At 39.2% G+C, this 27,900-nt stretch overlaps 1 protein-coding gene across 1 annotated transcript in view; it reads left to right on the top strand.

The window, feature by feature from the left end:
- Positions 1–6,554: 6,554 nt before the first annotated feature.
- The window catches only part of jph2 (junctophilin 2), a 30,399-nt gene continuing 9,053 nt past the window's right edge, over positions 6,555–27,900 (top strand). The window contains exons 1-3 of the mRNA XM_075475330.1: positions 6,555–7,400; positions 10,587–11,400; positions 27,694–27,812. Coding sequence (XP_075331445.1) covers positions 7,022–7,400; positions 10,587–11,400; positions 27,694–27,812 — 1,312 coding nt within the window. The 5' untranslated portion in view covers positions 6,555–7,021. The remainder of the gene's footprint in view (positions 7,401–10,586; positions 11,401–27,693; positions 27,813–27,900) is intronic.

Below are 27,900 nucleotides of genomic sequence, written 5' to 3'. Positions count from 1 at the left end.
TTAAATCAGCGTGTAACCGTAATGCATTCAGTCACGTGACGAGCCACGCACAAACATGCGCGATAGAGACTCGCGGAGGGAGCGCTTCAGTGGAAGGTCAAGCGGCTCCTGTAGGTCGCTGAGGATGTTGAATTTAATCCAGTGTAGAGGGATGACTGTGGAAGTTTTTCTGTGCCATCAGATTTTGAATACGAATTTCTAATATTGAATTTTTACAGCATCAAAATCAGACTTTGAATTTGAAAAACCAACAGTGTAAAAAAAAAAATCAATTTCTAAAAACAAAAATCAGTGTAAAAAAATTCAACATCTAAAAAAAAATTCAGTGCAAAAAAATTCTACATCTAAAAATTCAGTGGAAAAAAAATCAACTTAAAAAAATTCGATGGAAAAAAATTCAACATCTAAAAATTCAGTGGAAAAAGAACCAGACTCAACATCCGGGTAAACAGGGAGAAGCAATCGATCCCTGTCTCAATTCAACCAACGGCAGCCAATCAAGCTAATATCAGCTCAATAGATATTAGTAATATCTATTACTCAATTTTACTAACACAAATGGCAACTTTTACCCTAAAGTCTGGAAGACAGCAACCATCATTCCTGTACCAAAAACTCCCCACGCCAAAACCAATAATGACTTCAGACCCATTGCCCTCACACCCATCCTCAGCAAATGCATGGAGCGTCTAATTCGCAACGATCTGACCCGCCAGGTAGCAGGTCAATTAGACCCTATGCAATTTGCATACCGAACCAACAGAGGGGTGGAGGATGCCACACTCACTCTCCTAAATAATATATATGTTCACTTGGATAAACCAAAGACTCACGCCCGTGTTCTTTTTATGGATTTCTCCTCAGCCTTCAACACTGTGCAACCACACCTCCTCCTACAGCGCCTTTGTGACATGAAAGTCAGTTCTGGCCTAGTCCTCCTTATCAGGGACTTCCTGAGAAACCGGCCCCAGCGTGTGTGCATCAACAACTGCCTCTCTGACTCTCTAGTCCTCAACACTGGTGTTTCTCAAGGATGTGTGCTATCACCCCTGCTCTTTTCCATATACACAAATGAGTTGCAATGCAACAGCAATGACCTCTCCCTCATCAAGTATGCAGATGATATGGCCCTAATTGCCTGCCTAGGGGACACAGACAGCTCCCCCTACCTGCAGTACATCAACACCCTATCTGCATGGTTTGACAGCAGCTTCCTGGATCTTAACATCTCCAAGACCAAGGAGATGTGGCTGGGAAGCAGCAAGAAGGGAGGCAATAAAGACACTGGGCAAACCTTCAGGCCAATCAGCATGAAGGGTCAAGAGGTAGAGCAGGTGTCACAGTTCAAATACCTTGGGACAGTCATAGATAGTCAGCTACAATTTCAAGACCATGTAGACTACACATTCAAGAAAGGAAGACAGCGCCTGGCTCTTCTGAGGAAACTCAGGGGCCTCAACACCAGTCAGCGCACCATGTCAATGGTCTACAAATCCCTGACCGAGAGTGTGCTGACATTTAACATCGTGTCATGGTATGGGCACCTCTCTGTCAAACAAAAAAATAAACTGGCACAGATTGTCAACCAGGCTGGAAAGATCATTGGACACAAACAACTACAACTTTCACATCTATACACACAGGCCCTAACAAAGAAGGCATTTCAAGTCTATCAGGACCCCACTCACCCTCTGAACTGTGCTCTCCAGCTGTTACCATCTGGACGAAGACTAAAAGTCCCAATGACAAGGAAGAATGGTTACAAGCGGTCATTTGTTCCATCAGCTGTGGCCATTCTCAATGAAGATCTACCTCTAAAGTAACATAGTGTAGATAAGCTCTAAGTGCACCTTAAACAGTCTTTCAGCAGTAGTATGGTAACTTTTATATGGTTTTAATATTTGAGTGAAATGGACAGAGTAATGTGTCTTTATTCTATAGTTTTTATCTTATTCTTACCCGTATCTATTTATTTATTATGTTGAGTGTGATATGTGTTTGTCTTTGTGTGTTTTTATGCCATTACCAAAGAGAAATTTCCATTTCATGTAAGTTTAATGGACAATAAAGAACTCTAACTCTAACTCTAACTAACTCAAATAAAGTAAACTCACTCACCGCACCACCATCACCCGCGTTGGTGGACATGGCTCATCTGTCCAATGGAGCGTAAAGGAATCTCCTTGTAGATGTAAAAACAGTATTTTATGTCTGTTGAACTTGTGCCACATAATGCCAAACAGTAATTTGGCATTATTTGTAGATGCAACCTAAAAAATTTGTGTCATTCCGACAACCCGCTGATGAGAAAGTCCCTAAAAAATCTGTTTAAAATTATTTTATTTTTTTTCTAAGTTGTTTGCTATGTTTACACAATAATGATTCCTCCTTTGAGTTAAGTGTCCGTTTTATTAAATGATTTATGGGTCAGCATTAAATAGCTTGACAAACAAAATAACACATTTCTCTGAAAATGCTTTGGTGAAAGGACTGCACTTAAAAAGAAGCCAACATCCCAAAGGAAAACTTTGAAAATCCTTTAAGTTTGGAGGTATATTGCTCCAGAAAATATGAGAAGAATATCTGGTTCTTTGAAGCAAAATATAAAATGAGGGGTGGCTCAAGACTTTTGTCCAGTACTGTAAATATATATTCCAGGTTAAAAATGTGGTTAAACCAGCTGCCCATTCATTTTAAATGAGTAGGTTTGTCCAAATCATTGACGAGCGACCAGTTGCTCTAATATTGAAAAGAGATGTGTTTCTCTTTCATGCTTACTTTGCCATTTCAGCAGTTCACCAATTTTGGGTCTCATTTGTTGTAATTTTTGTCGCTTAGTGCACCAAATGTTTCCAGTTTCACTCCTTGTACATCCTGTTGTGATTCAATTAAATTCAATTCAGTTTTATTTATATAGCACAAAATTACAACAAATGTCATCTCAAGGCACTTAAATAATATAGTCCAATTCAAGCCAATTGGAGTTCATTCATGATCCAATGAAAGCCAATTAATTAATTTAAAAATAATCCAATTTATTCATATAGAGCCAATTCAAAAACAATTTCCTAGCTAAGGAAACCTACAGATTGCTCCAAAACTTGTCGTCCTGAGCGTGCCTGAGGCGACTGTGGAGAGGAACGACTCCCTTTTAACAGGAAGAAACCTCTGGAAGAACCAGAACCAGGAAGGGTGGCCGTCCTCCTCGACCAATTGGGGTTTGAGAAGACAGAAAAGAGGGGACAACAAACACTGTAACACCATTCAAAGGATATCTGTTGCAACAGGGAAACACAAGTTAATGACCACAATAATGTCACATGTACATAATATCATTTGAGAAATTAAACGGGGGAAAAAGAGAGTAAAGTGAGGAAAGGTGTGACAGATGAGGCCCCCCAGCAGTCCAAGCCTATAGCAGCTTAACTATGGGATGTTTCAGGATCACCCGAGCCATCCCTAACTATAAGCTTTATCAAAAAGGAAAGTTTTAAGCCTGGTCTTAAAAGTGGAAAGGGTGTCTGCTTCCCGGACATTTACTGGCAGCTTATTCCACAAGAGAGGGGCCTGATAACTGAAGGCTCTGCCTCCCATTCTGCTTTTAGAAACTCTGGGAACCTCAAGTAAACCTGCATTTTGGGAGCAAAGTGCTCTGTTAGGAAAATATCTAACAATGAGATCTTTAAGATATGATGGAGCTCGGTCATTAAGAGCTTTATATGTGAGGAGAAGAATCTTAAATTCTATTCTGAATTCAACAGGGAGACAATGAAGAGAAGCTAAAACTGGAGAAATATGATCTCTCCTGTTAGTTCTCATCAGAACTCTGGCTGCAGCATTTTGGATCAGCTGGAGGCTTTTCAGAGAATATGTGGGACAGCCCAATGATAAAGAATTACAGTAGTCCAATCCTGAAGTAACAAATGCATGGACTAGTTTTTCTGCATCACTCTGAGACAGGCTGTTCCTAATTTTCGCAATATTACGAAGGTTACAGCAACCTTAAAAGGCTGAGGTACATATCCTGTCAACAAAGACAGATTGATCAAATCCAATATGGAAGTGTCAATTAATGGGAAAACCTCCTTGAACAGTCTGGTTGGGATTGGGTCTAAAACACAAGTTGATGGTTTAGAAGAGACTATTGCTGTTGTTAGTTCAGAGAGATCAACTGGACAGAAGCCGTCTAAATACAAATCAGGTTCTAAAGATAACTCTAAAGCTGCTGTACTTGATGATACATCACTGATAATCGTAGGAAGGATTCCATCAATCTTCTCTCTGATAGAAACTATTTTATTAATAAAGAAGCTCATGAAATCATCACTGCTGAGAGTTAAAGGAATAACTGGCTCAGCAGAGCTCGGACTCTTTGTCAGCCTGGCTACAGTGTTACATTATTAAACTATCTTTCCAGACTAATTGAGTCTCCTCTAAATTAGAGGAACGCCACTGTCTCTCCAGCTTTCTTGCAGCCTGCTTTAAAGCACGCAGCTGTGAATTATACCAAGGAGCTAACCTCTTCTGACTGATTACCTTCCTTTTCAGAGGGGCAACATTGTCCAGTGTTGTACCCATTGAAACTATAGTGCTGTCAACAAGAGAGTCAAGTGTTGCTGGAGTAAAATTCAGGCAGCCGTCCTCTGTAATATTTGCACATGGCAGTGAAGAAAAGGATGATGGAATTAACTATTTAAATCTGGTTACAGCATCCTCTGGTAGAAACCTTCTATATGTAAATTTCTTCTCAGAAGCCGTATAGTTAAGTAATGTAAACTCAAAGGTTATCAAATAATGGTCAGATAAGAGGAAACACTGTTAACTGTTCACTCTCAATGCCATAATTTAGCACAGGATCATGGGTGTGATTAAGGCAGTGAGTAGGTCTGTGAAGACTGAGAAAATCCAATAGAGTCTAATATAGAATTAAAGTTAATATTTAGGCTGTCATTTTCAACATCTACATGAATATTAAAGTCACCCACTCCAATGACTTTATCTGTGCTCAGCACTAACTGGGATAAAAACTCTGAGAATTCAGACAGAAACTCAGAATAGGGGCCAGGTGGACGATACACAACAACAAACACAAGAGGTTTCTGTGATTTCCACTGAGAAAAACAGTTTTTTTTCCAAAAACTGAGAATCAGAGATTCTAAAGAGCTCAAACTAATCTTGGGTCTGAGGCTGATTAGTAACCCTGATCTGAAGATCCTCCTCTGCCTGTGGTTTGAGGAATGTGAACATTTAAAACAGTCAGAGGGAGTTGATTCATTAATGCTAACATGATCCTCCTGCTGTAGCCAGGTTTCTGTAAGACAAAATATATCAGTATGATGATCACAGATCAAGTCATTCACTAACAGAGACTTCATAAGGAGAGATCTAATATTCAGCAAACCACATTTAATAGTTTGATGTTTTTGTTCAGTGACACATTTGAAATTCCAGTGACCGAATGATATCTTCTGGATGGTTGTTTACCATGTGTATGTCTGGTGACCTCTTTTTTTCAAATCCCACATCTGAAAAAAATTATACAAAGTTGGTGTCTTTATATCCAACATCTTCAAATTTCTTAATACAGAACATCTGATTGCAAGTAGATTCCTCTGAAACCACTCAAGGAGAAGAACCACCACTCCCAAAGATTTATGTTGTAAGTTCTGAAGGGACATAATCTGTAAAAATAGCTCCACATGCACTGGAGTCAACCATCTAACTATATAACTATTTTTCTTTCACGGGGGACATGTTTTTTTTGTTTTTTTCTTACTTTGACTTCTGATATTTTGTACTGATTATAATATAACAATGTTATTAACTATAAATATATACATTAATTCAATGGTACTTTCATTTAAGTAAAATAACTGATTACTTCTTCCACCTGAGCTCAATTGGCTCCAAAAGTTTGGCAAAAAAAAAGAAGTGTATCTAAATTTAAATAATACAGTACAATTGTTGCAGGTACCAACACTTTCAACAGAGGGCACAAGTGAGTGCTGTAATGATGGTACCTCACACAAGGGACAACATTTAAAAAAAAAAATGTAAAGTGATTATGAATGAGTATATGAGCAGAAAATTACACTTCAATTGGACTCTATTAACTACATAACAATAGACAATTAAATATATTCATGACACAATTTCAACAGTTAGTCTCTCATGAAATACATAAAGCAATACCAACATCACATATCTTAATAGGTACGTGCTTGAATATAGGGTTGAATAAAATTATAATTCTTGTGAAAACTCATTGAAAAAATGCTGATCCTATTTGATTTGATGCAATGCATGGCAACGACATCATTTTATTACAGCTATTTATTTATCTATCATTTACATTTCTTTCTTCAATGTCAAAAGCTTATTGGAAAATAATTGTGTATAGCTACTTTAACTGCATCAGAGTACTGAATGGCATGTACCTCACTCCCCAAGTGGCAAGACTCTGGCATGGCTCCTTGCAGGCAGAGTAAGGATTGGGTTGTATTTTTGGAAGGGTGTGTGTGTGGATTGGTCGCCTTGTTAGGTCTGCAGAAGTATTTCTAACTGCAACGACTGTCAGGAGATAGCTGGGTGGCAGGGACAGGGGGAAAGGGGCTTTTCTCATTAGCCACCTGAGAAGCCATGAAAGATCCCTGGCTTATCAAGGCAAAAAATACAGAAAAAAACTAAACATATAATGATTAGCTTCAAGAGCGAGTATGCATATTGATTTAATCAACTTATCTAAACAGAAGACAAAGTAATCTGGAGAAGAGGAAGAAATAAAGAGAAAAGGTGCTCAATGGAAACGCTCAAAAAATCCCAAATCTAACTCCAAAAGAGGACATCTGCAGAAGTTCTACACCGAGGAAATGTCCAATAAGTTTTGATGTCAGCTGAAGGTGAAGTCAGACCGTCGGAGCTTTTCTCTTCAACAAGGTAACAAACAAAAACAGGAAGAAAAAAAAAAAGAAGAAGAAAAAGCTCTTCTCTCTGATCGGAGCGTTTTGGGCTGAGGTGCGGCATGAGTGGAGGTCGCTTCGAGTTTGATGACGGCGGTGCTTACTGCGGAGGCTGGGAGGGGGGCAAAGCCCACGGCCATGGCATCTGCACCGGACCCAAGGGCCAGGGTGAATACTCAGGCTCCTGGAACTATGGTTTCGAAGTGGTGGGAGTCTACACATGGCCCAGTGGAAACACCTACGAGGGTTACTGGTCGCAAGGGAAGCGCCATGGTCTGGGAGTTGAAACCAAAGGACACTGGATTTACAAAGGGGAATGGACTCATGGCTTTAAAGGGAGATATGGTGTACGGGTCAGTGGTGGCAGTGGAGCAAAGTATGAAGGAACGTGGAATAACGGGCTTCAGGATGGTTATGGAACTGAAACATACGCCGATGGAGGTGAGTGGCACATAAAACACTAACGAAAGTGTAAAAATATTCATCATTTAGAACGAGGCTATTCTCAGCAGTGCTTTATGTATTAATGAGTGTTTGTTTTTTCAGTTAAATTCTATTCCATTTCATTCAATAATATTCTATCAATCCCCTAATGGACATTATGTTACTGCAGTAAAAAGCATTGTGGATAGATAACACAATTTAAAAAATAATAAAAATCAGCTGACAAACATTTAGAAAGTTGAAAAGTTGCAGAAAGAGCTGTGTGGTAGAAATCTTCGGAGATCGCGATCAATTAATTGGGATGTTGTCTTTGTGCACATTGAAACTGCAGTTGCCATCCTCTGCAGAGCGTTTTTTTTATTTTTCTGTGATTATCAGTCGTGTAATTAAGCGAAGCATTTTACTGCAGTCGCTGAGGTGAAGCCAGTATAAACCTACATATATCTTTCATATCTTTCTCGCAATCTAACTTATATATATATATATATATATATATATATATATATATATATATATATATATATATATATATATATATGTTGGATCTATATGTTGGATCTGTAAATTAGCTTGTGTTGTCTAGTGGGAGTGATAGTATGAATAATAGGATGAATGATTTAAAAAAGTAGATCCTTTAGTAGAAGTTAGTTAAGTCAGTATAGTTACAGATGTCCTACAATGTAACAACTTAGAATAGTAAGTTGTTTTGCAAAATGGCCCCTATCCAAAGTTACTATTGGGATATTGTGACTGATATGCTGCTACATGGTTTGAAGTTGAGCTCATTCAACTTATCTATCTGTTTATAACAAACTTAAATATAGTTTTCAAATTGTTGCTAGTAAAAAGTCGAATATTGGTATAAATAACATAAAATGGACCTCTCAATTTTCCTGAAGTTAGGTGATTGATTAAAATTGTGGATTACGCTACACCGTGCTGTGGTTCTTCTTATTACACCAAACACCTCGAGCCAAGTGTAACAAGTTGGCTGCAGCAAGATCATTTTAAGAGACATGGAGACAAATAACTGCAGCCTGATAATTCTCCAGGTCTTTTATGATGTGTGTGTAACCAGAAGAAAATACCTCCCTGCTGCTGTCAGTCAAGCAGTCTTCTGAAATAGTTTGAGCCCCACAGTAATATGTCCATTTCTTAAACGATACCATTACCCACAGAGGTTGGAAAAAGACATTTACAAGAATGCTAAATAAATGTACTACATAATATATTTTGTCCATAAAAAGTATCCTATTATGCATTAGCAAAAAGCTGTTAAATTATAGAAAGTATGTTGTTATGCAACAGAATGGTCTTTTAGTTTAAATATTCCATCCATCCATTTTTTTATACCCGCTTAATCCGTCATTTGGGTCGCGGCGGGGCTGGAGCCTATCCCAGCGGTCTACTTTAAATGTTATTTAGCATATTGTGTCATTTTTTCCACATTGCAGCTGATGAAGAGAAATCTGTCATCGACTTTATTTATTTAATAGAATGGATGTTGCCTATAAATCAATGAAGAGTAAGAAGTGTAAAAATTCCAATATAAAGTGGCATAAATTAGAACAACTTGAATTTTAGTGAATACTTTTATGCACTAATAATGCAAAGAAAACATTTTTTTTTGTTTAAATGCTTTCATATTTTCTTGAAGCTTCTAGTACCATTTTGTTAGCACTCCAGCTTACTCATTTAACTTTGCAGAGGACACTAGATAGTTGAGACACAAGAAATGTATCGTGCTTGTACGTACAATAGTAGTGGTTCCCTGACTCCTCTGCTGGAAGCTGTGGTGGGGGATGTGATAGCACCAGATGTCATGATTTAATAATAGAACCACAAGCCCCATGCCCTCTTGGCCTCAAGGGCTGAGGCCTAGCTGTCACTGTAATCCATACATGTCAATTTTAGCCTGAGAACAGTTCTTTAGCTGACTTGTCAGTGAAGTATTAATGAAGGAGATGTTTCATTCTAAAAATAACTATGACATTCTGGCTTAAGTAAAGTACAGATAGTTTTAGTGACAGCAGTGTTAGCAACTCAGTGAACCTTAACAAATTCTAACAATAGCTGGTTAATGTGCGCAAAATGACTATGCCAACATGCTAATGATGCTAAGGTAATGTTCAGCATTTTCACTATCTCACGTTGTTTGTATGTTCATATTTGCTAACGAGCACTAAACAAGAAGTATTTCTGGTGTTGGAAGAAAAAAATGTTTATCTAAGAAAAGTTTTGTCAAGTGCAAAGGACTAAAATCTTTAAAAATATATATGGTAAGGTTCACATACTTTGGGCTTGTGTGGTAATTTGTTTATAACTGCTATTCAACATTTAGACAAATAGAAAAGCAACCCTGTCAATTTTTCCTGAAAAAGTGCGTGAAATGGGTTATATTGATCAAAATATTTCATGTTAATTATAAAGAGCAGACAGGAAGATTATGGGAGTATATTACTATCTTTTATCAATAGCACACTTTTTCATTTTAGAGCAGACTTCATTTGTTTTCATGACACTGCTATCCTGTAGAGCAGGGCATTTGTAGACAGCAGTGAATGATTGGTGATGCATGCACAGTATTAAAGTTAAGCAGAACATATTTGTTTGCAAACAGGCACTTTTTGATTCTGAAGTTTTAAGGGAGAGCGAACAATACCTTATATGACAGCAAGACTCCTTATGAAAATAAGGAGTCTTGCTGTCATATTGAAAAAATAAGCTCTTGACAGAACATAATAAATGGAATATGACATCCACATTTTTGTCCAAAATACATAATAAAATTGTTATATAGCATATGTAAAATGCTGTTTGGAATGCATTTTTCTTGGTGTGTATTTTGTATTTGATCATAAATCAAAGTATTAGACATCCACTACACTGTTTGTGCAAGGTGTTTTGTAATCTTCTTGTACTCATCTTGTAATCTTGATCGTCTATGAAAATGTTATTTTGACGTTTTGGAGAAGTCATAAATCAATTTCAGTGGGATTCATCCTTTTGAGACCATGAATATCAAAACAAATTTTCACTACAAACCTTCAAATAGTTGATATGCTTACCTGTAATCATTGTTGGAACTGTCATCAGCAGAGTCACGCTGACTAAAATAGCTGTAGCTTTGATGTTTAGTATGCGATTCAGTAAAACTTAGGTCCTGTTTTCCGATGTTTCCAGGTACTTACCAGGGTCAGTTCACTGGCGGAATGCGACATGGCTATGGTGTTCGTCAGAGTGTCCCCTATGGCATGGCAGCAGTTGTCCGCTCCCCTCTTCGTACTTCCTTGACTTCACTTCGCAGTGAACACAGCAATGGCACTGTCTTACAGCAAGATATTCCTGTCATCACTACCACCAACGCCTCAGGTGAAGAGACACCTGTTGCCACCCCAAACCACCTGGGACCATCCCGTGGGGGCTTTGCTCTTACTCTCCAGGTGGACCCTGAAGCTGTGAAACCCAAGAAGAAAAGTATTTTTCGCAGGAGCTCCCTACTGGGAAAGCTGAAGAAGTCTGAGTCAAGCACATCACTTTCAAGCCAGAAGAGCAAGATTAGCTTCCTGAGGACAGAATCAGCTCTCAGTTCCAATGCCAGCGACACTAACTCCACCATCAGCGGGGATGAAAGCCTGGCTGGGGCTGAGGACTTCCCCCCAGTGGAAGCTGACATAGATGCCACCACGACAGAGGTCTACATGGGAGAGTGGAAGAATGACAAGCGTTCAGGATATGGAATAAGCGAAAGGTCCAGCGGGCTGAAGTATGAGGGCGAGTGGCTCAACAACCAGAGACACGGGTATGGCTGCACCACATTTGCAGAGGGGGGGAAGGAGGAGGGCAAGTACATGAACAACATGCTGGTGAAGGCCATCAAGAAGAGGGTAATTCAGCTGAAGGGAACCAAGATCAAGCAGAAGGTGGAGCGGGCAGTGGAGGGTGCTCAGAGGGCAGCAGCCATTGCCAAGCAAAAGGCAGAGATTGCAGCTTCCAGGTAAGAACAGATGATCGAAGATGGTTCACCCTATGTCTGTTTCACTTCTCTCTTCTACATTAACTGCAATCACAAAACTACAGGATCAGTTCAAATCCGTAACCTAGAAACCTTATATTTATATATATTTATATATACTTATTTTTATATTTTTAAAATAGCTTTGCTATTTTGCTCAAGTTATGTCTCTTTTTGGTAATTGTAACAAATTATATAGTTAATATATTCAAGAATTGAAGAATCTACTAACAGGAGGGTTAAATAAAAGTCCAGTGGATTCTGGCAATACTCTTAGAACAGTAGTTATCACTGTTCTCTGGGTATTTTGAATGTCCCTGAGAGTAACACAGGTGCTAAACTCTGACACTTCAATGGAAAGCGAGCACATGGACAGCCCAAACTGAAGAAACTCCAGTAAATAGGGGAAAAACAATTCAAACATAGACAAAAGCAGTTGGATTCCCGTTCCTTGACTCTTTTTGTTGGCATCTTCAATAGAAAACACAATTGTTTCAAGATAACTGTAAAAAATGAATTAGCAGCTAAGGTAAATGTTTGGAGTCATAAATGGTTGGAGATGACATTTTGGATATCTAAATGTTAAAATACATGCTGGTTCTCCAATGGTGCAATCACAGTACTAAAAAACAGTTTAGTCTCTACTGTGATTGCACCATACAAGAAAGTCACAACATTTCTCCCTCTGTGTCTGTTGCCTTGTGTGTCTGACTGAACGTGCACCGTGTATGGTGTTTTCAAACATTAAGACCAAACTAAATTTGAAATCGTAGCTCCACTGCACTCTGCTGCATCGGGGAATGAATATGTGAAAGTGGATTTCACCGACATCAGTGTTAGAAGAGGAGTTGGGAAATGGCAGAAACAAATCTGACTGTTTTTTCTGTTACTGGTATATTCTGCAGCAGCAAAAAACTGTAATGTTGTTCCTCGTTTGATGAGGAGAGTAATCATCATATACTCATTATTTAAGTGACAGAACATTGGGCCTCATGCAAAAACGTTTTCATATTTTTATTCTAAATTTCTCTTACTTTTTTCGTACGAAAGTCTCGTACGAACACGGCACGTCAGATTTAACAAACACGCTTAACTTCGGAAAAAGTGTGTAAACGACCTGCGTAAATGATGAATGCCACCTGTGCGTATTTAAGTGCACGTGCACGAGGATAGTAGATTTGTATACTCCACGCCCAAAATTATACCATATAAGGGTACACTTCCTCTCTCCTCTGTTGAGTTTTGAGTCCATGGAGTCATGAGAATGGCATCAAGGCGCAAAAATAACAACTTTACGGGCTCTGAGATTGAAGTTCTGCTTTCAGAGATCCAAAAAGGAAAATCTGTCATTTTTAGCAGTGTCAGCAGTGGAATTATGGGACCTGCTAAAGCGAAGAAATGGGAAGCAATTACGAGTGCTGTTAATTCCGTGTCACCTGTAGTTCGTAATGTCACCGAAATAAAAAAAGAAATGGTTTGATATGAAAATGGCTTAAAAAAAAAAAAAACGTCTCGCCATGGCCAGGCACTCGATGACTGCAACAAAAGCCCTGCAATCAGTTGTTGCCTCATCATGATGGCTCTTTGATGGGGTGGTTGGGGGGTCTTCTGGCACCACATCTTCTGGTCTGCCTGGGCTGGTTCAGGTAGTAGGAGACCCTCGTTCATGGCAATATTGTGCAAATCTGGCATGCCTTCTCTGGGCTATTGAGCAGTTTGCCCCCCGCTGTAGCGAGACACACCCACCTGGCCTTCAGCTCAGTGCACTCAACAACGGCACGGGTGCATTTGATGTATATGTGTGCAGTGTATTGCTCCGATTATGTTTGGCAGTCCAGCCAAGGAATGAAATTCCCTCTTAATTTGTACTTGTTGGACAGCGGTGTATGGGAATTTGATGTACCATGGGTGATAAACTGATGAGAGCTTTGATGACCAAGGGGAGCGCACGACTCACAGAGGACTGGGACACCCCCGATCTGTCTCCAATCTCCCTCTGAAAGATTCCAGTGGCCATAAATCCAAGGGTGGTGAGGACCTGGACGTGTGGTGGAATTGGTTTTGATCGGCGTGTTTCTCTCTGGAGTTGTAGCTCTAGCAAGCTGCATATTTGCAGCAGCACAGTCCTTGGCAATCTAAATCGCGATGTCAGCCATTCGTCTGTCTCCGCAGGATATCTAAGGTCTCTTCCAAGAGCCTGACGCGCTAAGGCATCCAAAAGTAGCAAGTCAGCCACTGGTTACACTTCCCATTGACCTTGTTATATACAGAGTCAAATTAACCTTCAATTAGTGCATAATTTAAGTCAGACAGAATAATGTCAGCATCATTATGGGGTATAATGTATATATTTATTCATGTTTGCTTCAAAGTAATTAAATATACAATCCATTACTTAAGCAAACTTGATTGGAATAACAGCGGACTATTTTACTAAACTCCTACGACAGGTCTGGATCACTCGTAAATTTTGTTCGTACCTGAAAGAAAACGTAAAATACGAAAAGATTGGTGAATGCACAAATTCTCTTAAATCACTCGTACGCACGATTTACGAACAAATCTGTTCGTACGAACGGTTGTTGCATGAGGCCCATTGGCACAATGGGCCTCATGCAACAACCGTAGGAGGCACTCCTACTGAAAGTCCAGTAAAAGATTCAGTAAAAGATTCAGCTAAGCGAGGACTGAGCTCTAAGGAAACCTACTTCCAACAAACATATCAACTATTCATCTAGAGACTACCAATGAAAAGCTTAAACCTTGTTTTTAAACTTGTTGTCATGTCTATGTCTATGTTTGTTTTGCATCCTAAAACAGTGGTGGGGGGAAACTAACAGTCAGCACTATTGCTGGGCATTTGATGACAGATTCAAACTCATACAGTGAGCTAGCAGGGTTATATATGAAACACACCTCAGGACCCAGTCCTTGCAAAAAGTTTTTTTTTTAGAGCTGGTAAAGAAGAACAAGGTTAATCTAAAATGACCAGCATATTAATAAGTGTTTGCTGCTTTCACTAAGCAAGAAAGCTTTACATTTACAGTTTAGTTAAGGACATCATGCAATCAAAACTACACAGCACCAATAAAGTTAATCAATTAATGTACGAGTTTGTGAGTAGATATTAGAGCAGTAGTATCACTCCTCTAAGCAACAAATTAGATAAGCATATTTTTCAACTATTCCATCCAACTACTGATAATGAGACGTCATTGTAAACTCTTTTCTTCCCACACAGCAGTGTTTAACCTCAGAGTTCAAGGCTTTATGTCATCCAGTGCTTTGAAGAAAAAGCTCATTTGTCCAATTCATTAAAAAAAAAAAAACTTTTTCGCAGACCAGGGGCATGTTCACATGCTGTATACACAACTGACATGTTTAAGAGCTCATGGTAATGAGTCGTTACTACTACCATTCTGACTAATTTACTTAAACCATTATAAGATGCATTATAAGATAAAGTTAAAGGAAATTAGTCATTTGTGGGTATGTACTGTTCATACATCTGCATGTCTACCTTTAGTTTTTTTGTGACCATACAAGGTGCTGTTGTCTCTATCTACAGTCATCACCGAAACCTTAGCTCAGTGTTTATAGCCGTGAGACACTTCACTGATAGACTGCAGACCCCTGTCCCAGCAGATTGAAATCTAAATATTGAACTGTACGCATAAGCAGTATATAAGAATTATTCACTCTGTCACTGCTTTAAGCTCACATTCTGCATATCAGGATAAGGAGAATGGGCTGAGAATGGAAGCATACACGCTGTATTTGTGCAGGACTTTGTCCAGAAGAGTTGGTGGCCTTTACAAACTATCTGAAACTCCAATGTACTGGAAGACCAGAGCTGGATTGTAATCAAGTTCCCTTATTGAGAAGTACGTCTTCAGTACTTGAATTCTGTACCATTTCATATTTTTAGTTGCTTACATTTTAGAAGAGAACTTTCACAACTTGTATGTACAGCTCATGTTATTGGTTAGTTTTCACATCAAACATTTAGACAAAGAAATGACAATTAATATTTATTTAATTTTATATACATGTATTCATTAATGTCCTACAAAAAAGCAACACCTGTTTTGTAAGTATCCAGGCATTTTTATCCTAGATTCCCAACCTGATGACATGACAGAACTGTTGTGAGAACTGCAAGACGGGATCCAAAAATAAAATGCAGATTATATTGTTATGTTGATGTTGTTTTATTACAAATATGCAGCATGCTAAAAGAAAGAAGAAGAAAAAACAATCTGGTATTGTCTGAGTTGGCAGAATGATAGTACAGGGTCTAACCCCAACCCTAAGCAGGGTAATAGAAAGGCTAGAGACTGAGTGGTGGCAGGCAGGCAGAACTGTCAGATTAGCTCTGGGTAGAATCCTGGAAATATGGAGGACAAAGAAAACCAGACAGTCTGAACTAAAAAAAACAAAAAAAACAATCAACGAGATTTAAAGTTCTCTAACGAGAGTTGGCCATATCTGTCCATAGCTTGGACAACAATCTGGCCAAAAGTGAGAGAAAACCCGGTGTATGTTTTATATTCAAAAGCAACAAAAAAAGAAGGGTTATGGAAGGATGGCATGAGAAATTCGTAAGGACTTGGAAAAAGACCACCACACTGCAATGAGAGTCCAACCACACTTACACCAAGTTGTGTTGTAAGCCTGCATCACTGAAACTGTGTTAGAAAATTGGATATTTCTTCTTCCATGCTAACTGAGCAGCTATACTCCAGTGGTCCTGCACATAAACTGGAACCTGTGTTATATAAGCAGAGGAGACATGACACATCTGTTCCTGGCAAAGCTTCGCTCCTGCTATGATCTTTTAGCAGTGAAGTCAAGGGATAAAAATACATGTACAACCAGCGCACAACATGGGATGCCAGACCTGGCCTCTTCATGTCCAGTTGGTTAAAGAGTTTGCTGGCATTTACACACTCTGTGGACATTGTTCTGCAGGCTGCCAGCTGGGTGTCTGGAGGAAGGCCTGTGTGGAAGGGCAGGGTGTAAATGACGCACGCTGGGGCCGTGTGGTCACTGAGGAGCCCTGACTAAATATGGACAGGCGCAGTCCTGCTGTATCACAATCACACGGGAATGGGAATGCAACAGCTGATTATCCACCCTCCCCCTTGCTGTCAGAGCCCATCTTCCCTGTCTGGTCACAAACAGACACTCTTTTCTTTTGCTCAATTGCAGTGACTCTGTCCTTTAACGTCTGCATACCCATTTTAGGCTGTTTATTCACTCCTGAACTATTGTACGGATAACTGTCCACACAGTATACAACTTAGCTTGAAAACAGGAGTGTGCTTGTTCATTTTTGTCTCTTTATGTCTACTGAGAGCTTTTGCTTCTCTGCTGGACGGCAGCAGTTAGAGACTCAGTACATCTTGCGTCAGCAGTGGTGTCAGATGGTTCCGTGGATAAAAATATGACACAGCTCATAAACAAGTGCTTGGGTATAAAGGGTTGGCGTATACATGTACCACACCTTGCTTTAGTGTTAAAGCTTGGATTTCATACTGTACTGCTGATAAGAGCATTTTGTGTTAGATTGCAAACAACCAGTGAGTAAACAACGTTCAGTTGTTACTTCAGGTCAGGACTAGTTGCAGACCCGTTTTTTAAAAGTTGATCATTTAATGAGAAGGGGGAAAAGGGAAAAAATAAGGAGTCCCTATTAATTAGAGACACTGATGAGATTTCTGTAACTGTTCCTCACAATATGACCTCTAAGCAATGTTGCAATAATGAGATTTCAATTAGCACTTAAATTATTTTGGTAAAGTGATTTAATTATATTTAAAAATATAGTCATCTTTTTATAGAAACTGCATGTCTCTTTCAACTCCCTCATGTACGCTCACACACTCTCCCCATAGTTGAGCAGGACCCTCCACTAAGATCCAGCAGCACATGCCAGAATGACAGAATATCTCCTGCCATCAGCAGGCTCCAGGGCGGCTGCAGCAGGATAAAAAACAGACAAAGCAAAAGGACCTAATGGCCTACATGAAGTGAGAGTTTTATATTTTACTGGCCAGACATTAAGCTTTTGATTGTTTTGTGAACTTTAAACTTTGGGGTCTCTCTCCTTCAGCTGGTGTCTCTTAACTCCTCAGAGTAGATTGGGTGTCCTCTCAAGGCAGCTCCCAGAAGTATTGAGGGAATTAAGTTTACGGTTGCAGAAAAACACGGGAAGAAAGACTGAGGCAGTTACACAACTTCAAGGGTCACTCTAGAAAAATGTAGAACTGACACCTTTTCCCCTATGGTGTGGAGAGACATATTTGTTAGGAAGCATTTTTTGCTGCCTCTTTAAACATCTTTAAACTTTTGTGTAGAAAGGTGGATATCAAAAGCACTCACAAAGTCAGTTTTCTTTTCTTTCCTTTTTTTTTTATTTCACTTTAATTCAAGGTATGGATTCTTTCTGAAAGGAAAATTTGCTTGATCAATTAAAAGCATTTTTGGTAATGCTTCACCTTTCAGAGTGTTCTTTAAGGAGGCCATCTTGTGCTTCTCTTTTAAAAGAAATCACATCTCAACAGCAGCTCTTTTTATAGGAAGCCAGTGTGATGCCTTGTTCTTTCCATAGCTACGGGTCGTCTTGCAACAGTTGGTGTCAGAAGTTGGATTTTTGCACCTGTAACAAGTGGAGAAAGGATACTGGCTAAATGAGAAGAGTAGGACGTGGAAGAGACCGTGGAACAAAGAAAAACTCTTTTCCAGACATGGAGGACAGAAATTCCAACAGGACAGTTGGCCCTGAACCTTTACCTGAAGGAAATATGGCTGCCGAAATTGGAGACCCTGAACCAGTAGTAAATGCAATCAGAGTAAGTCAAGAACTTTCTGGACCAGATATTTTTGAAGAAATAAGAGAGTTTATGTGACACTCTAAACGTACAGAACCTATTCTTTTTTAACAGATTCAACAGTTGAGCAGTGACATACCTAATGCTAGACATGATGAATATTATGAACATCCTGTCCAAATTCACCCAATTTCAACATTATTCAGTATTCCAAGCAGGGATTTAGAGGATTTACATAAACCTTCAGTAGAACGAGATCAATGAGTCACCCCACATACAGATGAGCCCATCTCTTCAACAACAACATGCTGTCCCTCCACACAGGACTGAAATATATCGTGGAGGTGAATCCTGAATACCTGTTTTCAAGGAAAGTGAAGATCCCGATAGCTTCTTTGTAAGATTTGAACATATATAGCCCAAACTTGGGGGTGGCAGCCAGTTGAATGGGCTGCTAGAGTGGTCACCTTGTTGACAGGAAAAGCTCTGAAAGGACTATGCAAGAATAGATGAACCGTCTAACTCCTACAATGCTATTAAAGCTGCAGTGTTAAAGAAGTTGTGACAATGTGACGGAAGAAAAATATAGGCAACGTTTTTGGAACACTAATGTGCCAATCAGAGAGACTGTACGAGAAAGCTATAACCGGATTGAGGGACTCTACAAGCGGTGGATGAGACCAGAGAGCTTCAGTAAGAAACAGATTGGAGAAACCATTGTGCTAGAGCAATATCTTCGTGTGCTCCATTGAGATGTTCGCACATGGGTGAAAGAGCATAATCCAAAGACAGGAGAAGAAGCTGCATATTTGGCAGAGCGCTATTTATTTACCCTGCTCATCAGGGTCCATCCAAGTCAAAGGTGACTGTTGGAAAGCTTCGGTTTGGAGAGGGAAATTCTAATTTGACTGGTGTTAACAAAGTAGACATTGGGGGTGGTAAGAAACAGGTATATTCCAAGAATAAATGTGTGTGTTACTGTTGTCAACAGCCCGGTCCCAAAGCTTCTTTGTGCCCTTTAAGAAAATCAAAATCAGTTGACTTATGTGTGGTACCTCGGGCAGATAGTTATGTGAAGGAAAATAAAATGAGTATGCACAAACATGTTGTGGATGTTAGAGTGAATGGTTTTGTGGTAAAAGCACTGGTTGATACTGGTAGTTCACAAACTTGTGTGTTATACTTGTGTTCATGGATGCCAGAGAGATGATCCAACTGCAAATGTAGCTATTGAGGTTGAAGGGCATGCTTTTATGTTGACTGTTGGTGTGCTAGACAAACTAGCTAATAATGTAATTCTGGGTGGAGATTTACCAATCTTGGACAATTTGGTTCATGAAAACTTTGTAGCATACTCCTGTGCTGTGATTACTCATTTGATGAACAAGGGATTAGAACCCCTTCCAGATGCAGATGACAGTTTGTATGAAGGGGGTTACAAGGTTAAAAAAACAAAACGACACCGTTGTCAGGAACCACCTTTTTGAGAAAGCATGCAAAATAGATGGGGATGAGAAAGTACAAAAGGCAGAGCTGGAAAGGGTAATTGGGGATCCTTTTCATTATAACAATCTTCTTTATTTGGCATACATTGAAACACCTAGGTTGGTTGTTCCAAAAGAGCAGCGCACAGTAATCTTACATTTGGGTCACACTGTACCATGGGCTGGGCATCTAGGACGGGCAAAGACATGTAATCGTATTGCTCAGCGCTTTTATTGGCCAGACTTATACAAAGATGTTGAATATTGTAAAAGTTGTCACGAATGTCAGGTAGTAGCCCCTACCAAAGTTTCAGACCGAGCCCACAATCTTCACCGATAATGGATGTACCCTATGTGAGAATAGCCATGGATATCTTTGGGCCTTTACCAAAAAGTAGCAATGGACACAAATATGCTCTGGTCATATGTGACTATGCCACCAGATATCCAGATGTTTATCCATTACGCTCCCTTCATGTCACACATATTATTCAGTGTTTAGTGGAGCTATTCTCAAGAGTTGGTGTTCCAAAAGAGATTTTAACAGATCAAGGTGCAAATTTTAAGTCCCACCTGTTGAAATCACTTTATTCCCATCTTGGTGTGAAAGGTATAAGAACCATTCCATATCATCCTGAAACTGATGGTCTTGTTGAACGATTTAATGGTACTTTGAAGAAAATGCTGAAAAAATTTGTTGGTGATACCAGCAAAGGCTGGGATAAATAGTTACCGTTTCTTTTGTTTGCATACCGAGAAGTACCTCAGGCTTCAACTAGTTTTTCCCCCTTTGAACTGCTTCATAGTAGACAAGTTAGAAGTCCTTTGGAAATGCTGAAGGAGAATTGAGTAGCCAGTGAGGCAACTTTAGCAAAGGCAACCAACATCATCTCCTACATTCTACAGATGAGAGATAAACTGAAAACTTTCCAGGAAAAAGTTAAAGACCACCTGCAGAAAGCACAACAAAAGCAAAAGGTATGGTACAACAAACGTGCCTGTGAAAGAGAGCTGAAAATTGGTCAGAAAGTGTTGGTGTTGTTACCATCAGAACCTCGTAGGTTACTGGCAAAATGGTAAGGCCCCTATACTGTTACAAGGAAAATGGGTCCAGTGACCTATGAAATCATATGTCCTGATAAATATAAACCTAAGCAACTGCTCCATATTAACCTGTTAAAGGAATATTGTAATAGAAATGTTCCAGAGGCTGGGGGGAAGCATGTCCTGATGGTCCAAGATGTCGAGCCTGAAGACATTAATGCTATAGAGGCTGAAGAAAGAGATGAATCCATCCAGAGAACCATGCAAACCTGAGAACCCTCCAGATCATCTGACTCCGGACCAGTGGCATCAGCTGGGTGAGCTTAAGGGAAATTTTCCATCCCTGTTATCAGAAAGACCTGGACAAACTGACATGATAACAAATAAAATTGTTTTGAAAGACACAAAACCTGTTCGTCTTTAAGGGCGGTTTATGGTCGGAAACCAGGTCGTCTGCGTGTGTGTCGCAGTTAACGCAGACATGCCCCCCCCCCCCCTTACGCAGACACTCTGGTGCACCTCCCCAAAATTGTAACTTACCGCAGACAGTGCCGCAGATATCGTCGCAGGGAGGAGAGAAAGGAGGCCTCTGATTGGTCAACTCTACATCCGCTCTACACTATGCGTATTTCCGGTTTGCTAACCGGCTAATGGTGACGCTAACCGTGACGATTCTTTCGCCTCTCTGCCAGCTCCAGTAGTAGCAATATTTCTTCTATTTCTAGATCGATCAGCTGCATCTCAATCAAAGTGCGCATTCGTCCAGTCGCCATTGTTGTTGAATGACCTCTGTAACCGGAAGAGAAACACACCACCCACCACACCCACAATCCTAGCTTGTTCGTGATTGTCCCTCTTGCGTTGTGGCGTGGAATTAACATAGCGCAGACCACGCTTCAAAATTGGGCATAAATCAAAAATAACTGCGTCATTACTGCGACAAGCTCACTGCGACACACTGCTGCGAGAGTATACACGGCCCTTCAGCCTTACAGAATACCAGAGCGAATGATTGAACCACTGAAGAAGGAGTTTCAGATGATGCTGGACATGGGAGTAATTGAACAGTCAAGAAGTGATTGGTCAAACCCCATAGTACTTGTTCCAAAGAAAAACTCAGATATGAGGAAATTAAGCAGCATTTCTGGTTTTGATTCTTATGTATTGATGAGCTATTGGACAAACTTGGGAAGGCCAAGGTACATCACAACCTTAGATTTGTATAAAGGTTACTGGCAAGTACCCAAGTACCTTGACCCTTCTAGCAAAGAATACACAGCATTTCAGATCCCAGGAATGGGCTTGTTCTATTACACAGTTTTGCCTTTCGGTCTTCATGGAGCACCTGCAACTTTCCAGAGACTAATGGATTTTGTTCTTAGAGTCTGCTCCACATTTGCAGCTGCTTATCTAGATGATGTAGTCATTTACAGTGAATCATGGGAGGAGCACCTACAATAACTAAAAGTTGTCTTAAGAAAGATTCAGAAATCTGGTCTGACTCTAAATGTAAACAAATGTGCATGGGCCCAAAATGAGGGAAAATACCTTGGGTACCTAGTTGGTCATGGACAAATGAGGCCACAGATTGAAAAGCTAAATGCTATACAGGCAATTCCCAGGCCCAAGACCAAGAAGCAAGTAAGGTCTTTTTTGGGGTTGGTGGGGTGGTATCGAAGATTCATTCCCCATTTTTCTACATTGACAGCCCCCCTTACTGAACTAACAAAGAAGTCAACATCTAAAGTTGTTTGGAATGATTACTGTGAATCAGCCTTTCAATCTTTAAAAAGGCAGATTTGTCAAGCACCTGTATTGCAAAGCCCTGACTTTGCTAAACAGTTTGTTGTGCAGGTGGATGCCTCCAATGTTGGCCTAGGAGCTGTGTTGGCCAAAGGAAAGCCTGGTGAAGAAAAACGTGCCTGTTTTTGAGTAAGAAACTGTTTGATCGTGAGAAAAATTACTCTACCATAGAAAAAGAAGGACTGGCAATCAAATTGGAGGAGCTATCAATTCCTTGAAGTATTACCTTTTGGGAAGAGAGTTTATTCTTTAAACCGATCACAGACCTCTGAAGTGGGTGCATTCCAAGCAGAATCAGAATGCCATAATATTACGTTGGTGCCTGGCCCTCCAACCATATCAGTTCACTATATATAATACAGCATTGTCCTGGTAAGAAAAATCTTATTGCCCATTACCTTTCACGTTTGCTAGATATATGTAAACCAGAGGGGGGAGGATGTAAGAAAAGTAAGGAAGAATTTTTTTCTGTCTCTTTAAACATCTTTAAACTTTTGTGTAGAAAGGTGGATATCAAAAGCACTCACATAGTCAGTTTTCTTTTTTTTCCTTTTTCTTATTTCACTTTAATTCAAGGAGTGGATTCTTTCTGAAAGGAAAATTTGCTTGATCAATTAAAAGCATTTTTGGTAATACTTCACCTTTCAGTGTTCATTGAGGAGGCCATGTTGTGCTTCTCTTTTAAAAGGGAGTGCACCTCAACAGCAGCTCTTTTTATAGGAAGTCAGTGTGTGTGTTCTTATCTTTGATTGGATAATGAGTGTGATTCAATTGAGATATGATACAAATGCTGAGAAATATGTAAATGAGTAGTTCTGAATGTTTTAATTGTTGATGTATGAGCTTAGGAAATGGAGTCAATGATTCAAAATGTATTAAAATAATGTATTTGCCAATAATGTTGTCATTTTATTTGTCTAGAGGTTTAACCTGATTGGCCAGTTTGAACTCAGAGGCGGAGTCTCGTGCTATATATATGTGTACTGTCAAACAAGGGCGGGCCTGCTTGGAGGAAGCACAGCTCTATGTTGGAAGGACTAATGTATAGAAAATCTTTCTCCACACTATTTACTTATTTTCTTGGATGTTTGAAAATAAATGGCGTCCTGTTTCCCTGATTATTCAAGCCAGCGTGATGCCTTGTTCTTTCCATGGCAACAATGTTAAGATTTAATATTCCCAGTGTTTGTCGTGTTTCATTTCTCCACCCTCTGTCTATCATCTAACAATTAGCAGATGCAACAAACTTTATCAGAAACAGCAGAAATCTAAAAGCAGCTCATTTGCTATTTCATATAAACAATGGATCACATGAAGGAATCCACAGATAATATTCAGGTTTAAAGGAGCATTTTATCTCACTGATTTGATTTTACAGCCTGTAACTTTCATTTTGTTGTTCAGACTAGCTTCTAGATTTGAGAGAGAGATGTTTTCAGCAACACCAGAAGGTGCATTACCATCGACTATATTGAACTGTCCAAATGTACACGATATAGTCCCCTATGTAGTGTGTCTTCTATTTTGCAGTGTTTTTTTCAAAATTTCAACTGTAACTTGACATGGTTTACTGACAACATGTGTTACACCTAAAGTAGTTTACAAAATCTGTCAAAGTAGACCATCTTACATCGCAGCTCAGAGCCTGTAGCTATAAAGCCGATGGAACATGCTGACACTGATGCTCATGCTGATGCAGCTCATTATGTGATTGTCTTCTCTGTTGAGAATGTCTGAGCACAATTATACTACTTGAATGGCTCAGTCTTGAAGTGGCTAGTGTCTTTCTCAGCTTGAGCTGTGGAATTTTAGAAATGATATGCAAAATTAGTAACAGAAGCATGTTTTGAACACTGTATTTAGTGCATGCAGTGAATATGTTAGGGATGCATTGTTATGTGTTCACTTTGGTGATATTTGTAGCTACAACAGTGGGGGTACTGTAGCTCTAAAAACAATTATTTACAAACAATTGTCTTGCTTTGACATATTTAGCTTTTAATGGCTCAAATTAAGTCATAATGATTAGCATACTGAAGATTATTATATATTTACAGCTGCAACCCATGCTTGGATTGTTGGATATAGTACAACAGAGGCAGTAATGGATACATAACAGACATGAGTTTCGCGTTCCCATTAAAGTTCTGTAATAATTAGATTATTAGATTAGAGATTCTTCTTAACTCTCTTGCACTCTTTTGCCCCTCAGTCGCTCTCTGACCTTTATTTCTACACCTTCTACTGAAATCTCCTCAGACAATGTTGTCTAATATCAGACTGATTTGTTACAGTACATTCATTTTAAAAGGTTTCTATAATGTTCTTTCCACAAATCACTTACTGGTTAATTGTTGGGTTTCCTGCTGTACTCAGTTTGAACCAAGAAGCCGCTGCTCCATGTAATGAGATTAGAAGAGTGGACAGAATCAAAGGTCTGGATCCAAGCACCTAACCGGGAAGCTGCTCACATTGCTTTCTACTGTCCTTAATCAAAACTAATCAAAAGCATTTATTCTCATAATTGATTTATAATCCTGTTGCTGTTTTTTTAAGTATAAAAACCCTGTTTCTGGAAAAGTTAAGAAATGTTCTAAATGCAATAAAAACTTAATCTGCAATTTGCTAATTAGTTTGAGCCTCTATTCAACAGACACATGTTCAAAGAAATCTTCACTGACCAAATTAATCGTGTTTAAAAATTTAAACAAATCTAGAAATTGATGTCAGCAGCACAATCAAAGAAGTTGGGAGAGAGGCCTGTTTACCGCTCTGTTACATCACTCACCCTTTTAATTACACTTTTTAATCATTTATTAATGTGTTTGTTGCATTTTTTGCAAAAAGGAATCTGCGCCCATTCTTGCTGAATACAAACTTTCTGCTGACCAACAGTCCATGATTGTTCTTGACTGATTCCACAGAACATGTGTCCACTGTTTTTTTGTCCATCTGACATGACCTAGTTCCCAAAGAACTTGGCTGCATTTCAACTCTGAGAGTTGATTTATGGCTTCTTCCCTGCATAATACAGTTTCAGTTTACCTTAGATGCAGCAGTGAACTGTTTAGAGTGGCAAAGGTTTTACAAGGAACTTCTGCGCCCATGCTGCTATATTGATCACGGTGCCATGTTTTTTCATGAAATACTGACTAAACACTCAAAACTCCAGGCGGCACTTGGCTTTTACGCAAAGACATTTTCCCCAGACTACCTGACCAACTCACAATAATACCTACTATGTTGAAAGGCCAGCATTTTTTTTTACTATTTTTTATTGAGAAATTTTCTTTTTCAACTGTTCAATGATTTTCTGACTAAGTTTGGCACGAAGTGGTGAGACACAACGCATCCTTGCTTGAAAAGATTAAGCCTTTGGTGGATACTCACTCTATACCCAATTTTGACACCCTCACCTGTCTCGAATTAATCTGCTGATTGCAGAATATTCTTGAACAGTGTTAATTGTAGGAGATAAACTTTTCTGTCTTTCTTTTCTTCGTTATTTCCAACTTTTTTTAATTATGTTACTGGAATCAACATCTAAATTTTTTTTTAATTTTCTAGAAACAATTAAGCCGATCCAAAAGGATTTCCTATGTACTTATGTTTTGGTTACATTTCACAAAACTGAAAATGCGGTGAACTTATTTTAGTAACATATGCAAAATAATGCAACAGCTCTCTTGTAAGAACTATTTTTGTTCATTAAAGGAGCTTCATATTTTCATATTTGGGAACTTCTTTCATCGTACATTTTAGTACACCAATACCGTCCATCCAATAACTGACAGATATTAGAATTACCACCTCTTTTTAACACGGTTGCACGGGTGTTCCGTAGAAAGTGCTTGGTGACCATGTGTATCTCAGTGAGGACAACTATACTTCAGCAGAAAATATTGTAATATTACAATCAAAATATATGATCACCTGATAAAATGTGATCCAGTAAACTGGACTACACGGCTCAACAACAAATATGAAATATATTAACAATATATATTGATAAATTAACCATTTTGGTCTATTAATTGCATTGGTTGATAATAAGCTAAGTATGGAATACCAACACTGTGTTCTCTCATTGTTATTTTAGTTTAGTAATCATTGTGAGGTGTTAGAGGTGATCTAACACTTGGACTGCAATAGCAATAGCTTGGACTGCAGGCATACCATGGGATTTACATGCACTACCCATTCACTCACACACTCATTCAGCACTTAGTCCATTTAGGCTACATGGTGCTTTCTTCTACACATGCACATACATTAATTCACCGATGGACGCATCGGTAGGTGTGAGGTTCAGTGTCTTGCCCAAGGACACGTTAACACGTGGCCCGGAGAAGCCAAATGGTCGGCAACTGCTCTCATTCCTGACCAACAGCCACCCCGGTACAACCTTTGTTAATTAGTGTTAGCATGATTAATAACATACAGAAAGAGAAACTAAATAAAAGTAAAATCCAAAGTTTCACAATGCGTATCAGTTCTCACGCCCTGACTACTGCATCATCCCTTCCCTGCTTTTTATAGTACTGGATTCCTGGCAACTCTGATAATATAGATTTTAATTACATAGTAGCTTTGGGAGCAACCTGATGGCTGAGAGGACAAATTAGATGTGATGCTGGGGATATAAGAAGACTTTTACATTTGATTATTTACATTGATTATTTTTTTTCTTTAAAAAGTTGTAATGGGAGCAACAAAAGCTAAACAAGTGGTACTAAAAAGAAACAACTGGAAGAACGTGTTGCAACTTATTAAAGTGGCCTTTCACATGGAAGAAACTTTTCGGATATTGTTCAAAACTAAGTTAGCATATGTTTCCAGTACCTCAATAATTTTAGCTTGTTTGTTGATTCCATAGAATTTTTTGTATTTTTTTTTACAAAAGACTAGCTTTTTCCTGTTCCTTTGCATCAAGCTGAGCTATCCATACAGCCAAACTGGTATGACTCATACACAATGACCTCGAACATTGTTTATTTTATGATATTGTGACAAATGTAAATTTTCCAACATATCACAATGATATTTCAGATTATTATTCTTGCTACTGGTTCACACTGATATGTAACTTGTTTGTCATCTCTTGACCGCAGGACAGCCCATGCAAAGGCGAAATCTGATGCAGCTGAACAGGCTGCTCAGGCCTCCAACAGTGAGTCCAGCATTGCCAGACTGGTGGCCAAAGAGCTTTCTCCTTCCTTCTACCAACCAGGTCAGTGGACATATACTCATTTTAGAGGAAAAGCTTTGACTAGCTTTGATTTTATTGAGGTATTTACTTTCACCTGTGCTCTGAGTTT

Source organism: Odontesthes bonariensis, chromosome 10 (genome assembly GCF_027942865.1).
Source record: "Odontesthes bonariensis isolate fOdoBon6 chromosome 10, fOdoBon6.hap1, whole genome shotgun sequence".
Lineage (NCBI taxonomy): Eukaryota > Metazoa > Chordata > Actinopteri > Atheriniformes > Atherinopsidae > Odontesthes > Odontesthes bonariensis.
Note: the sequence above shows the minus strand (reverse complement) of the source record. Positions and strands in the feature narration are given on the sequence as shown.